This window comes from Columba livia, chromosome 11 (genome assembly GCF_036013475.1).
Source record: "Columba livia isolate bColLiv1 breed racing homer chromosome 11, bColLiv1.pat.W.v2, whole genome shotgun sequence".
Classification (NCBI taxonomy): Eukaryota; Metazoa; Chordata; class Aves; order Columbiformes; family Columbidae; genus Columba; species Columba livia.
This window is the reverse complement of record NC_088612.1, coordinates 6,898,307-6,911,046: the sequence shown is the minus strand read 5'-3', so window position 1 is coordinate 6,911,046 and position 12,740 is coordinate 6,898,307. Positions and strand designations below refer to the sequence as shown.

Below are 12,740 nucleotides of genomic sequence, written 5' to 3'. Positions count from 1 at the left end.
ATTTACCTTTCTTTTGAATTTTCTCATCAAGCCAAAACTTCATATCTTTGACCTTTCCTTAATGAACAACCGCATCAACTATTCAAGGCATTTTTATATTTAAGAAAACACTTTTCTCCCCAGAGTCTTTTTCTTTCTTACCTGCACCTCATTCAACTCCCAGTTAAGGTGACAGCACAGGGAGTAAGTGATTTTTGTCCTCATTTTTCTAAACGCATTAGACAGAAATGTAACCAGTGACACAGAGCGAGATGCAACCACCAGTGCTACAGTACCCACCCTCTCTTATGAAGAATTTGAAGAATAAGAAGAATTTTCTAGTGCAGGCTATATAAAGGGTATCTCTCCCCCAAAATTCTATGTCCTTTGCCGACGTTAATTAGTGCCACTGCAGGACACGATTTGGGTTTTCTAGTCTAATTTGCTACAAGCCATGCTCTGCCCTGCCACTTTGCTGCTATTCTGGGCTGGTACCTACCCCTTCCCCATCCCAGTTTGGAAGCTGCGGTGGTGCCCAGAGCTCATTGCTTTGTACCTGGGATGGCACTAAGCTGCAGCTCAGATGCCAGGAGCTTCCAGTTTCTTTTAACTGCCCTTATCCGGCTCATTCTCTGTTTCAGGAGGCAGAGGGGAGCAGGTCAGTAGACTGGAGAGAAGGTCACAAATTGCTCCAGTGACTCTGTTCCCCTTCATTTTTTTATCGCATCTGCAGGACTACAGTGCATTTCTGAAGCTTTGTGGTTAAAAAAAAACCCCAAACCTTTCAAGTGGAACAAAGTCTCTCTTTAAAATGAGGACAATTCCAGAGATAATTAGAAACTAGGGACTGAAATGTCAAGCTACTGAGTTTTTGGGGATTTTTTTGGGGGGGTAAAGGCAGATAACCCAAATCAGAGAGCAATTACAAATCCAACCAGCTGTTGACCTGTTGCTGACTCTCGTGGAAAATGTGCCAAGGGCCAGCGTCTCACCTCGCAGCTGCTGGAAGCAGCTCGTGCTGCTCTCCCCATCCATCGCGTGCCGCAGGACCCCGTTGCTGGGTTTGGGTCTCTCGTAGTCCCTCTCGGGCAGCATGGCCTGCTCGCTCTCCCCGCCGTGCTCCGGCCGCGGGGGCAAGGACTGCGGGAACCCGAACATCGGCAGGGACGAGAAGAAGAGTAAGGCACCACACAGCAGGAAGCCTCCCCACCACGCACCGATCCACCGCGGGTCATCCGGGGTGATGTCCAGCTTACCTGCAAGGGCACACACACGTGTCAGTGCTGGGAGGGGGAGACAACAGTGTTAATCACAGAATCATTTTGGTTGAAAGAGACTCTGGAGGACAAGTGTGATGAGGAGTGGTTGAGGGAACTGGGGCTGTTTAGCCTGGAGAAAAGGAGGCTGAGGGGAGAGCTTATCACTGTCTACAACTACCTGAAAGGACATTGTAGCATGGAGGGTGTTGGTCTTTTCTCCCAAGTAGCAAGTGCCAGGACAATAGGAAATGGCCTCAAGTTGTGCCAGAGGAGGTTTAGATTGGATATTAGGAAAAAATTCTTCACAGAAAGGGTTGTCAGGCATTGGAACAGACTGCCCAGGACAGTGGTGGAGTCACCACCCCTGGAAGTGTTTAAAAGGTGTTTGGACAAGGTTCTTAGGGACACGGTTTAGTGCCAAATTTATTTTATGGTTGGACTCGATGAAGGTCTCTTCCAACCACAACGATTCTGTGATCATCAGAGTCAAACCCTCAACCTAACACTGTCACTAAACCATGTCCCTAACAACCTCATCTACGTGCCTTTTAAACACCTCCAGGGGTGGTGACTCCACCACTGCCCTGAGCAGCCTGTTCCAATGCCCGACCACCCCTTCTGTAAAAATGTTTTCCCAATATCCAATCTAAATCTCCCCTAGCACATCTTGAAGCCATTTCCTCCCATCCTAAAGGTCCTGTGGGCTGGAAGATAGTCCCTAGGGGCTTTGTTGGCTGGAAAAGGGCTCCCAGACATAAGCTGTGAACCCATAATGCATCCCACACCCATACCGTGTGAGCCACCAGCACGTAATGACCTCCACATCCAAGAGGTCCTTAGGACAAGCAACCCATCACCTCGTCTATCTAGATGGTACATCCAGCTTCTGCAACACCCTGTAATCAGAGCTTCTCTCCAGTGTCTTTGGCTCTGCCAGCTCTCGGAAGCTGTCATGTACCAGGCAGTGTCCCCTGTGCTGGCACTGAGGTTTTGGACATCGCTGTCCCAGCATGTCAAACATGCACACACAGCTGACATAACTGCTGGCACAAAGACCTGCATGGAGAAGAAGCAGCAAGGACAAGGACATTGCATCTCCATCCTGGTTACTTTTTTTCCAGGAGGTCAATGCTCTCCCTCCTTTGAATTCACTGCCCTTACCAGCAAAGGAGAAATGGGCATTTGGGCTTTACGGGCAGCTGCGACTGTGTGGAGAGTGAAACAGTCCTAAATATTGGAAAAGAAACCCATCCACTATATCAAATGGGCCCAGAAATGTAGAGAAATCACCAGATTATGAAGAAAAGTAAAAGGCAAGAGTGTCCTGTAGGCCATCACTCAGCAGAGATAAAGAAAAAGAAGGCTCTGGCATCAGTTTGGGGGGATAAAAATAAGCAGCACGAGAGAAGAAACTGTGTTTTTAACAGCTTCCTCGCTGCCACAGCCACTCGTCGAGCCGGTGGAGGGTGCCCGGTGCCGGAGCTGAGTCCCGGGGGAGACCCGGCTCCGCGGGGCTGGAATAACGAGCTCCTCGGTTCACAATGTCTGTCTGGTTACCGCCACTCTGAAAAATCTGTCTCAAGTGAGGCAATCAAGTTGTCTCTCAAGCAGAGACGAGGGAAACTCTTTTCTCCTTAGGGAAAATAACACATAGCTCTCAAATATAGATAAAGTTTGAAAAATAGTGTTTTGGAGGGATTGCATTCTTCTGCTGTTATTTCCTCTTGCCTGAAGTGCATTTTTTTTCAGATTCTTGGGAAGAGAGCCACATGAAAAGCCACGTGAACCAAGGTCTTATTCATATTCCCTTTCTAAAATAGGTCCAGGTCCCTCTGGAGCTTGGTCTCTTCATGCCACCCCGAACTGCAAGGCAGAGCCAGCTGCAACATGGAAACTCTTTTCCATACAAAAATAGATGGAGACCATGTGTGGCCCAGCCTTGGGATGACAGTGATGGCCCATGACCAAAGCCAGCTGGACATTGTTATCCCGTCCCTATGACCTGCTGAGCCACAGCCCTCCAGGCTTCTCAGTGATAACACTTCATCGTTCTCCTTCGTGGCCTCATGTTTTTTCTGGGGCTTTTTGAGCTCTAAATACAGAGCAATGTCTAATGTTAAAAATGGCCAGATCACATCAAATTAACTTTTTAGCAAGGCCAGCATATCTTGCCTCTGATGGTAACCAGCTGCAGGTGCCCAGAAAGTCCACAAGAATAAAGTCGACATACACCTAATACTACTATTGCAATTTGTGGCTCAGGGGTTTTCTAAGCTAGATATGGTATCATGTTCATTTTTATTTCTATAAACTCATCTAATTGTTTCTGAATCAATTTGTAGATTTCTAACACCCTATTTCAAGGGGCTCCACAGCTTCACCTACTGTGAGAAAAAGATCTTCTGCACATTCATATTTTGTAGTAAATAATACTTATAGGTCAAATATATAACAGAGTTCTCACAAGTGCCTCTGCCTACAGGACCAAGTGAGTCTTTGGCATATCTTGCTAAAGCCAAGGAATGAAAAAGGGTCATGTGGTATCTGACAAAGCCACAGCTAAAAGTCTCAGTGATCAAATAAGATACTACTTTCCTGCTAGTTCACTATTATTTAGATTTCTTCAGCTGTCCTGTGGTTGCGAGACCAAGAAAAGGCAGTAACGCTTCTCTAGATTTGCGCAATTCTGTTCTGAGTCCTGCCAGGTTCAACTCCATCCAAATGCACCCTGTGAACATGTATTTGCAACATGACAGAACTGGAATGCACCCTCAAAGAGGCCAACAACCCTGCGGCAGGATGAGAGCCTGTGGGACAGAGCTGGGAACTGTAGAAAAAGCACCTGAACAACGGAGGGAAAAGAATGAAGCGTCAGGTTTGCTGTCTATAGCTCCAGGGCTTGGGGAGCAGCAGAGAACAGCCTGTGACACATTGCCCTCTAATGGCAAAGAGCACATAGTGCAGGTAGCAATAAAATATTTTTCTTAATGAACAAAAAGACAATTTGCCAACAATTTACTTTAACCCAAGCACAGAATCTGTTACCTATGGGGAGAGAGCTGAAAACTTTTAAATCCCAGTCATAAAACCCCTCTAAAAGTGACAGCCATACATGCAAGAGGCACTCAAGATGGAATGAGAAGCAGTTTCCTGCTCGTGAACATCAACATTTTTGTCCCGCTGATACAACATTAGCATATTTGATTTGAAACCAAACCCAGTTCTCCTCACTTGTGTCAATGAAGACAGCATCCACATAGATTTTGGTACAGAAGGAGCCCAAGATAAATCCACAGGCTGGTCCAAATACCAGCATCGTAAACAGGATCCCTATAAGGAAAGAGAAAAGAGAAAATTAGTAGTAGGCTCAGGTTATTCATTGGAAGTTGTTCTGCTTGTCTCCTGCAAGATGCTATTGATGCCAAATAGATAAGGGATATGTCTCTGTGTCAAATGCTTCAGGTAAAAGTGTGTGATCTGTGTGTGAAAAGAGAACCCTAAATGCTTTTTGCTTTTCCACATCTCTTCAGGAAAAAGAATAGATGGAGCTGTGATAATGATGAAGGATTTCTACTGAGCTGACAAGACAGTGTGGATGGATACTGTGTTTTGGTTAGCTGGATGGTCTAAAAGATGTCTTACAAGTTAAAGCAGACCTGCCTTCTCTCCACAGGGAAGTCTTTACCTTCACCACATTCAGCCAAATTCCTGGTAGACAGGGATATTTTGAGAATTTAGGGCCAGCAGATCTGTGCAACGCAGTGTTGTCACAGACTGCTGGATAAAGTCCCTCTACAGAAGCAGGGGCACTCTTCCAAATCTGTGAAGCCCTTCTCCCCATGATACCCACATGGCAAGTATTCTCCAAGGTATACGGCTCTTCCAGCCTCTCACAATTGCTCGCTCCTCCTGCAAAACCTGCATGAAATTGCTAGTGTAATGCCAGGCGAAAAAGCTATTATGAGTAAATTACTTATTTGCTTCAATACAATATTTAGCAGCATTTATTCTCACTCCCATTTTGGCCTGGAAACAGGAATGCTACAGGCACACCGCCAGCTCTCAATCATCCAGGGCAGAAAGGCAGGGGGACACAAAGATAATCCGGAAAAAGAAGCAACAATAACACAAAACAATTGTAAATGATACAACAGGAACATATTTGGTACCTCCACATTTGGGATAGAAAAAACAACAAAAAGTCCCCAACGACACTAGTAATTGGCTTTCTGAAGGATGCAGGGACAAGCCTGAGCATCGCAGAGCGCTGCTGACGGACCCATGTGCCCAGCAAGGGGGGCAGCTCTTCGGGACCCCCAGCCAAAGACATGCCAGCCTGTGCTGGCATCAGTCTTGGTGTCGCTGCACTTCAGAAACATCCTATGAAGGAGCTTATTTGCATCCTGGTGCTTTGCTCACGCTGCTTTGGCAGTGGGGCACATCCCACATCTCGCTCCAAATCTCTCTGGGATTGCTGCTTGGCATCTCGGTGCATTCACAATGTACTTCACAGTTATCTCAGCCCTCAAATTCCTTAACTGGAAACTTTTAATTCCCAAGTCCTCTCTGTGCATTTCTCAAGAGCTGGGGAAACGATCAGAGCTGTAAAATGGTCCCAGGACACCACCAGCCCTACGCAAGGCAAACCACACCTGCCGATAGCAGCTTAGCCAAGCAGAATAAGCTGGTGCGGTGAGAAACAACTTCACCTTCATTTTTAAAATGCAAAGTGCAAACCTATTCCTCCAGGTTTGTGGCACCTTAACCTGGCTGGATTAATAACTACATACAAAGCAATGGCATCTCCATCCAGGCACTTGAATGTGCAGAAACCAGCACATTAATGCCTTCACAGCTATCACCTACAGAAGGAAGAGGCAGAAACAAAAGTGATGGGAATTCAAAAACGTGCCAGGATGCATGAGCCTGAGTAACAAGTCCCTGCTGTAGGACAGTGGCAGAAGCTGTGATCCCTTGCCCCATCTCAGCTAAGCTCAAAGCTGCAGCAGCAGCACCGCCTCACAGTCCATGCTGCCAGCTTAAATGAGTCCCCAGAGTCTCGGCCCATGATGTCCACACCAGTGGTGGAGCAAGCCATCTCCTCTCCCCCAGTCACTTTGCCCATTGGGTTTGTGCTCCATGATCCAGCAGTAAGTTGGGAAATTTGTGCTCCTGAATCAACAGAGCTGCTTAGGAAGCCAATGTCTTGCTCCCCTGGGGATCTATAAAGCCTCAGGTGGAAGATCCCAGTCCCTGGTTACCTGCGGAAGCACTTAGTGGGATGTGAAATGAGGGAAGAGGCAGGTCAGGAGAGCAGGGAAAAGGGATTTATTTTGCCAGCATACCCATTACCATTGGTCTCCTTACCAGCTCCAAAGTCTGCCCTACTTGGGGCTATTAAATTTCCAGTGGCATTCTTTAAAATTTCCACATTGCCTCTTTTTGTTTTTGTCACTAGATGGCATTAGTGTTTGCTGTTCATCCCACAAGTGCCATGAGGAGCAGGCTAGATGGTTCAGCCCATCCCAGCTCCACAAATGTGATCAGCATGGCATTACTGGGGGTCCCATGGCTCCTGGGAGGATCGCACGGGTGGCAGGGTGCTGTCTGCACCCACGGATCTGCCACACATGCAATCAGGCTGCGTCCTTCGACTGTTTGCATGCAGGAAATGGCAGATTTTAGGACAAACTGTTCGAAAACTGACAAGTTTTCAGCCAAGCAGTTTAAACAGCACCTAGCAGAGGAAGGGCCATGGCTATTACTCTGATGAACAAGCTGGCAATCGAAGACCGGATTGATCTTTGATGCCTGAACATTCATTATGAATTTCTACGTAATTATGGTCAAGCATGTAAGGACGTACTGGGCCTTGTATTGGTTGGAGCAGTGCCTGGGGCAGTGACAAACCGAGCCCACATTTTGGATGAAGAGCCTCTGGATTTCAGCAGGACTCTGGACATGGCTCTGGTCTTACTTCCCCACCCTGGAAGGAAGAAGGAGAAGGAAAAAACAGGCAGACCTTAGCACCTCCTCTTTTCCAGTTTTTACAAACTTACTGATGGTTGATGATTTTCTGAAAGGGTTTAACAGCTCTGGAGAACTGTGAACACCCAGAATTGTTATTTGGCACCGACGCACGCTCACTCAGCTAAGCAGGCAGAAGGACAAGGACCAGTTCTAACCCTTTAGGCAACGCCTTTGATATACCAGTGTTGGGGTGAAAAGGGACAGAAGTTTGTCCCGTGATCATCTCCAAACCACAGGCAGGCTTGTCAGACCACACATATACAGGCAAAACCACAGAACTGAAGAGTTTATGGAGCAAAGCATTAGACAATGAACATGAAAAAAGATCATCCTTCACAAAAAAAACCACAAAACAGGGGTATTTTCCCTTTTTTTGCAAAGCAGAAGGAGCAAAGACCTTTGGCTAGTGATCCCCTCAGCAGCCAGGAGGTGCTTGCAGAAGCAGCTAGCTCAAACAAAATCAAATGTCAAAGAAATCGGTGGTCAGTGCAGGTACAGAGGCACCGGCACCTGCGACAGGTGAGCGCTGCTCCTCCCCCTCGCACTATTTGCATCACATGGCAAATCAGCACCTCAGAAACAAGTCATGGCCTCAATTATTAAAATACCACATTTCACATCCTGGCAACTGCAAGCTGGAAGGATTATTTGTTCTGCAATGTCCTCGCTAGAGGGCAATGTGGGATAGAGCATCCGCTGAACAGCAAAACCGGTATCTAAGATCTTACAACACGATATTAAATTATTATTATCCTCTAGGCTAGCTTAAGAAACCCTCATTTAATTGTGTTTTTACTTTTTGTTTGTTCTAACATCAAGAAAACAACTGGCTCACCCCATACCCTTTTTGTTATCTTTTAAGACTAACGAAATCTACCATTGCAGTAATATTATTTTACACTTTATCTCACAAATCAAGCAAATTTTGGAAAAACCCAAGGCATGGACTGTCACAAAGGATAGTCTAGGGCCTGTACAGAGCCAGACCATACTCAAGGATCAATGGCGCACACTGCTGAGCACAAGAATTAGGCCCTCAGGCGATTAGGACAGTGCCTGTGGTTGAACATAAAGTGGAACTGAGGGCCCAAGGGGAAATTAGCCAAGTTAGAATTAGCTTAAGACATCCTTCCTGTTTCGAGAAATTCTACACAATTGCTAGTCACCCCCGTTATTAGGAAAATACTTTCCAACTCAACCACAAAGCTGCTGCTTAGCAGAGAAGGAGGTCTATAGCAAAATCCCTTTTCCCGGTCCTGGGGTTGCTGCTAGGGACAAAGATGTGCTAAACTTGTCGCTAGCTTTAATACCACTTGCTAGGTGTCTTCCAGTGTTTCCTTCTAACTTTTAGATCATATAGTCAGATAGAGCCAGAGGGCATTAATACCAGTAGCAAACTGATCTAAGGTCTAATCCTGGCTCCATCAGCCTCTTGCAAAACTCCCACTGATGGCAACAAAACTGGCGATCAGTATAGGATACTGCAGCCTCTTCCCTTTCATTCTCAGCTTAAAATTTATTTCTATCACTCACATCATCAGATTAACTAATGGTCTACTCGAAAATACTGTCCTGGAAACAAATGCTTCTTGCTCTCCAGGGCTGGATGTATTTCTTCAAAGGGTCTGTGCTTGGTCCTGCATCCAGCATCTTAAGGAGAAGCGGGGCATGTCACCAGTGTAGGACAACTGGGATGAAAAAGGCTTCTCCCTTGTGCGATTTGGTGGAATTTTTATTTTAAGTCTCAGAATTTTTTCTTTTAAACCCTCAACAAATTATGGCAATTCTTAGAAATACTCGGGAGATGTGAATTTAAAAAACCCTCAAAAAACAACAAAACCAAAACTGACCCTGCTTTAGGACAATTCAAACATTTTGTTTCATAACTCACAAATAGTTAATTTCAGTTTGGGCCCTTTTAAAGCACAATTACATTTTATTTTGAAAACAGCTGATCATTTTCAGCATTCCTACTCTATCCCCTTCACCAGTCTCTGTTGCTTCCCAAAAAGGCAGGAAAAAAAAAAAGCAGCAAGCCGGGCTGGACTGAGAAATCAGAAATATCTTCCTCCCCATCTTTTCAAATTGAACAATTTGCCAAATCCTACTTTGTCCTGTCAACTAACAGACATTTTCCAGGGGCTGAGGAAAGGATTGGGACAGAGGGGAGTATTAGATGTGACATTTTGTGATGGGGTTTTATCACTAGCAAGGCCCAGGACACAAAATGCAGTTTTCCATTAGAGCAAAGGGAAGGAACAGCTGCAGGTACCACCACATCTGCAGAGAGACTGTGGCACAGAGATGAGAGATGCTCAGTCCGTCATGCAAAGTGCCCAAGAACCAAGTTGCAAAGGCAGGGATAAAAAAATGTCAATATTTCAGTAATAAGGAGCTGTCCCTTGGTGATCCAAGTTGCCTTCCAGCAGCAACAGGATCCTGAAACACAACTTGTGCTATTCACAGTGTGAAATGAGCGAAGCTGTAATGAACTGGGGCCAGTTAACTCCCAGCAGAAACACTCCTGGCTGGAAATAAGACATCGAGGGAGATGCAGCAAGGCTTGCCAGCCTCGCCAGGGTGCAGTGCAGGTACAGTTCACCAGGGAACAAGAGCAGGTTCAGCGCACAGTCATGGGCTGAGTTAAAAAACACAGGCAGCTAAAGGGCACCAAGTCACTTTGCTTCAAAGCCTCAGCCCCACCAGGGGCTGTGGACTTGAGGAAATTTATCTCAGAGAGCTGCCAACAAGCCCCAAGTGAAGGTGAGCTGGGCAGGTGAGACAGGAGGAGGAAAAGCAGCATCTCCCACAGTGGGTCAGCACACAGGGCTATTGGAGCAGGAGCCGTCCCATCACAGCCCCATTTCTACTTCCTAATCTCCTTACGATGTGGTGGTTTCTACGTCTGTCTTCTTCTACCTACAGACTACGTTTCCTTACATAAAACCCTGAAGCAAAATGCCCAGGAGTCTGGGCTTTGTTTTGCTTTATAAAGGAACTAAGGTACTTTGTAAGGGGATTTAGTGAATAGTGGTAGGAATGTCAGAAGTACCCTATAATCTGGAGAAATGAGAAAATGAAAAAAGGTTGTTAAGCTGTTATCTTGTCCTATCTCACATTCCTCCTAAGTCCTGATATGAAGCATTACCAGCATCTGCCACATATTTTGCCTGTTAATAGACTATGCAATAACGTATAACAGCAGGATATGTATTTCTGACTTCTCACAACGTTTAGATGCAAGTTAAGGCCAGCTTCAGGAACACACCTGAATCAAGGTCTTTGGCTTCAAAGGAACTGGCCCAGGAACACAGGAGAATGTGCTAAACCAAGAGATGCCATGGCCCTGGGGATGCTGCTGCAGACATGGGACAGCATCCTGCCCGAGACGTCATCCACAGCCCCCTGCCTGCTGCAGGAGAGAGCTCTTTCTAAAAGCACAAAGGGAACTGGCTTTGCAAAGCACAAGATAATCTCAAAACCCTGCTTGTCCCACATTTCCCACTGTGTGGAGGATGGGGCAGGCCGATGCAAAGGGATTACTGGAATACTGTAATTCATGTGCTCTGCAATCTGCCCTTAAAGAGACACCACCCCAGCACAGCCAGCGGGAACTGGAGGCGTACCAGATGCTGTGCTCTCCTGCACACGAGGTACTGGCCCTCAAGGACTTGGTATAAAGCTTTTGCACTCACACCCAGTGGGCACAGCCCATCACTTCAGTGGGTTTTCTCTGATTTCTATCAGCTGACGTAACCTCGAAAATGCACAGTAAGGGTAGGGGGAGGCTGTTTTCCTTGCCAGATGGCTTCTTCTCACAGCAAACCCCACCAGAGCCATCCGGCGCTGCCCATCCTCCCTGTCAGACAGTGTGCCCACCAGCCGCCCCGTTCCCGCAGAGCCAAGCAACAACGCTCAGCCCCCGGTCTCTCCTTCCCAGCTTTCCTGGAGACAGCTATGCTCATTTACCATGGAAAGACGTCATCTTTCCTGCTGCTCGACTCCTTCTCTACACAACCAGCTGCCCATCACCACCTCCACGTCCTTATCACTCCTGCTTACTTGTGGCTGACTGCAGGAAACTCAAAGAGGTGGCACTGGCCTGATGGCATGTTTTGATTTGTTCTGCTTCCTTGGTGCAACCACTGAAGCAAAGGGAATGTTAGAATTAACCTGACAAATGTTTCAAAGTGCCTGTAGCTGTCAATTAATGAGGAGTAACTTTGGGATAATTCACTTTAATGTTCAGTCTTTGGTCTGATGGGGATCAAAGCAGTTCCAGCCCTGTATTGGCATGAGACGAGGTGAGGAGGGAGGAAAAGGCTGGTGGGTTCCTGCCATCTGTACAGTAACACATGTACTACTTATTAGTTTTGCCTTCAAGCCTTCAGGAGCTCAAAAACACAACTACTTAGGGTTGCTCGAGTGATGGCAGAGACTGGGAGGATGTCCTGGCACTGCCAAGGGATGAATTCCCAGCTCAGCCATGACTTTCCTGAGGACCATTCACCACATCTCACCATTTTCCCACCTTTTAACAAAGGCTAGTCCCTCCTTGTTAAATGTTGTAAGATACACAAACATCATGCAGTGTTTTAGTAACCAGGGACACAAAGAGTTAGAACAAACATCTGAATTTTGGTTCTGAGCTCTGCTCATCGATTCCACCATAACAGCTTCTTGTCTGTGTACAATGCAACACCTGGAAAAACAACCAACAGAGCAGTTCTCAGACAGTGTATTTCTCACTGTCAGACCTGCAGCTGCTTTTGGCCAGTGAAACAGCTCCAGCAAGCAGCAACTCTGCAAAGAAGCAGCGTTGGATTGAATCTGACTTCTCCCATTTCCATGGGGCCACCTGTGATGGGAACCCCATGGAGGGATTCAGTATTTGACTGCCCTGCCTTTAACCAGTGAAATAAGTTATTACACAGTTTGAAATCAGGCAGCCTTGGACACCTCCTGTCAGCTTTTTCTTCTCTTCTCCAATCAAACTTTTCCATCAACTTACCAAATCACTTTCTGCAGCCTGTAAAATCAGCTCCTGCTTCATGAAGATTTATTTTTTTAATGCCAGCTACTCGGCACCATATGGAAATGCTGCAGAACGACTTCTTTCCCCCTGTGTTTAATAAGACTTAATGTCTGTATCTGTAGCTGCTATGGGGGTTTCATTTACTTATCAAGAGGCAGGAAAAAAAATGAACCCATGCTACAGATACAACCAACTTCTAATGTGATTCTTGCAGGGCTGCTGAGAGAGCTCATGGTAGAAAAGACTATTTACCTTCTTCACAGCACAGTTCTTTGTATATTTAGCATTCAGATGTTAATCCCTGAAGAAGCTGCTAGGACATGAAGGTATGTTACATGGATATTTCTCCCCAGATTACCAGTGTCCCTTTAAATATTGATTTCCATCAAAATGCAGGATTTCTCCAAGGAGATGTTTGCTGATTTTGAGACAAAATT

General features: G+C 46.2%; 1 protein-coding gene across 1 annotated transcript in view; it reads right to left on the bottom strand.

Annotated features, from left to right (window-relative positions):
* The window catches only part of SLCO3A1 (solute carrier organic anion transporter family member 3A1), a 141,639-nt gene that overhangs the window by 30,845 nt on the left and 98,054 nt on the right, over nt 1-12,740 (bottom strand). Inside the window, exons 3-4 of the mRNA XM_065076621.1 lie at nt 4,470-4,568; nt 972-1,235 (exon numbers count right to left, since the gene is read on the bottom strand). Of these exons, the coding sequence (XP_064932693.1) occupies nt 972-1,235; nt 4,470-4,568 (363 nt within the window). The remainder of the gene's footprint in view (nt 1-971; nt 1,236-4,469; nt 4,569-12,740) is intronic.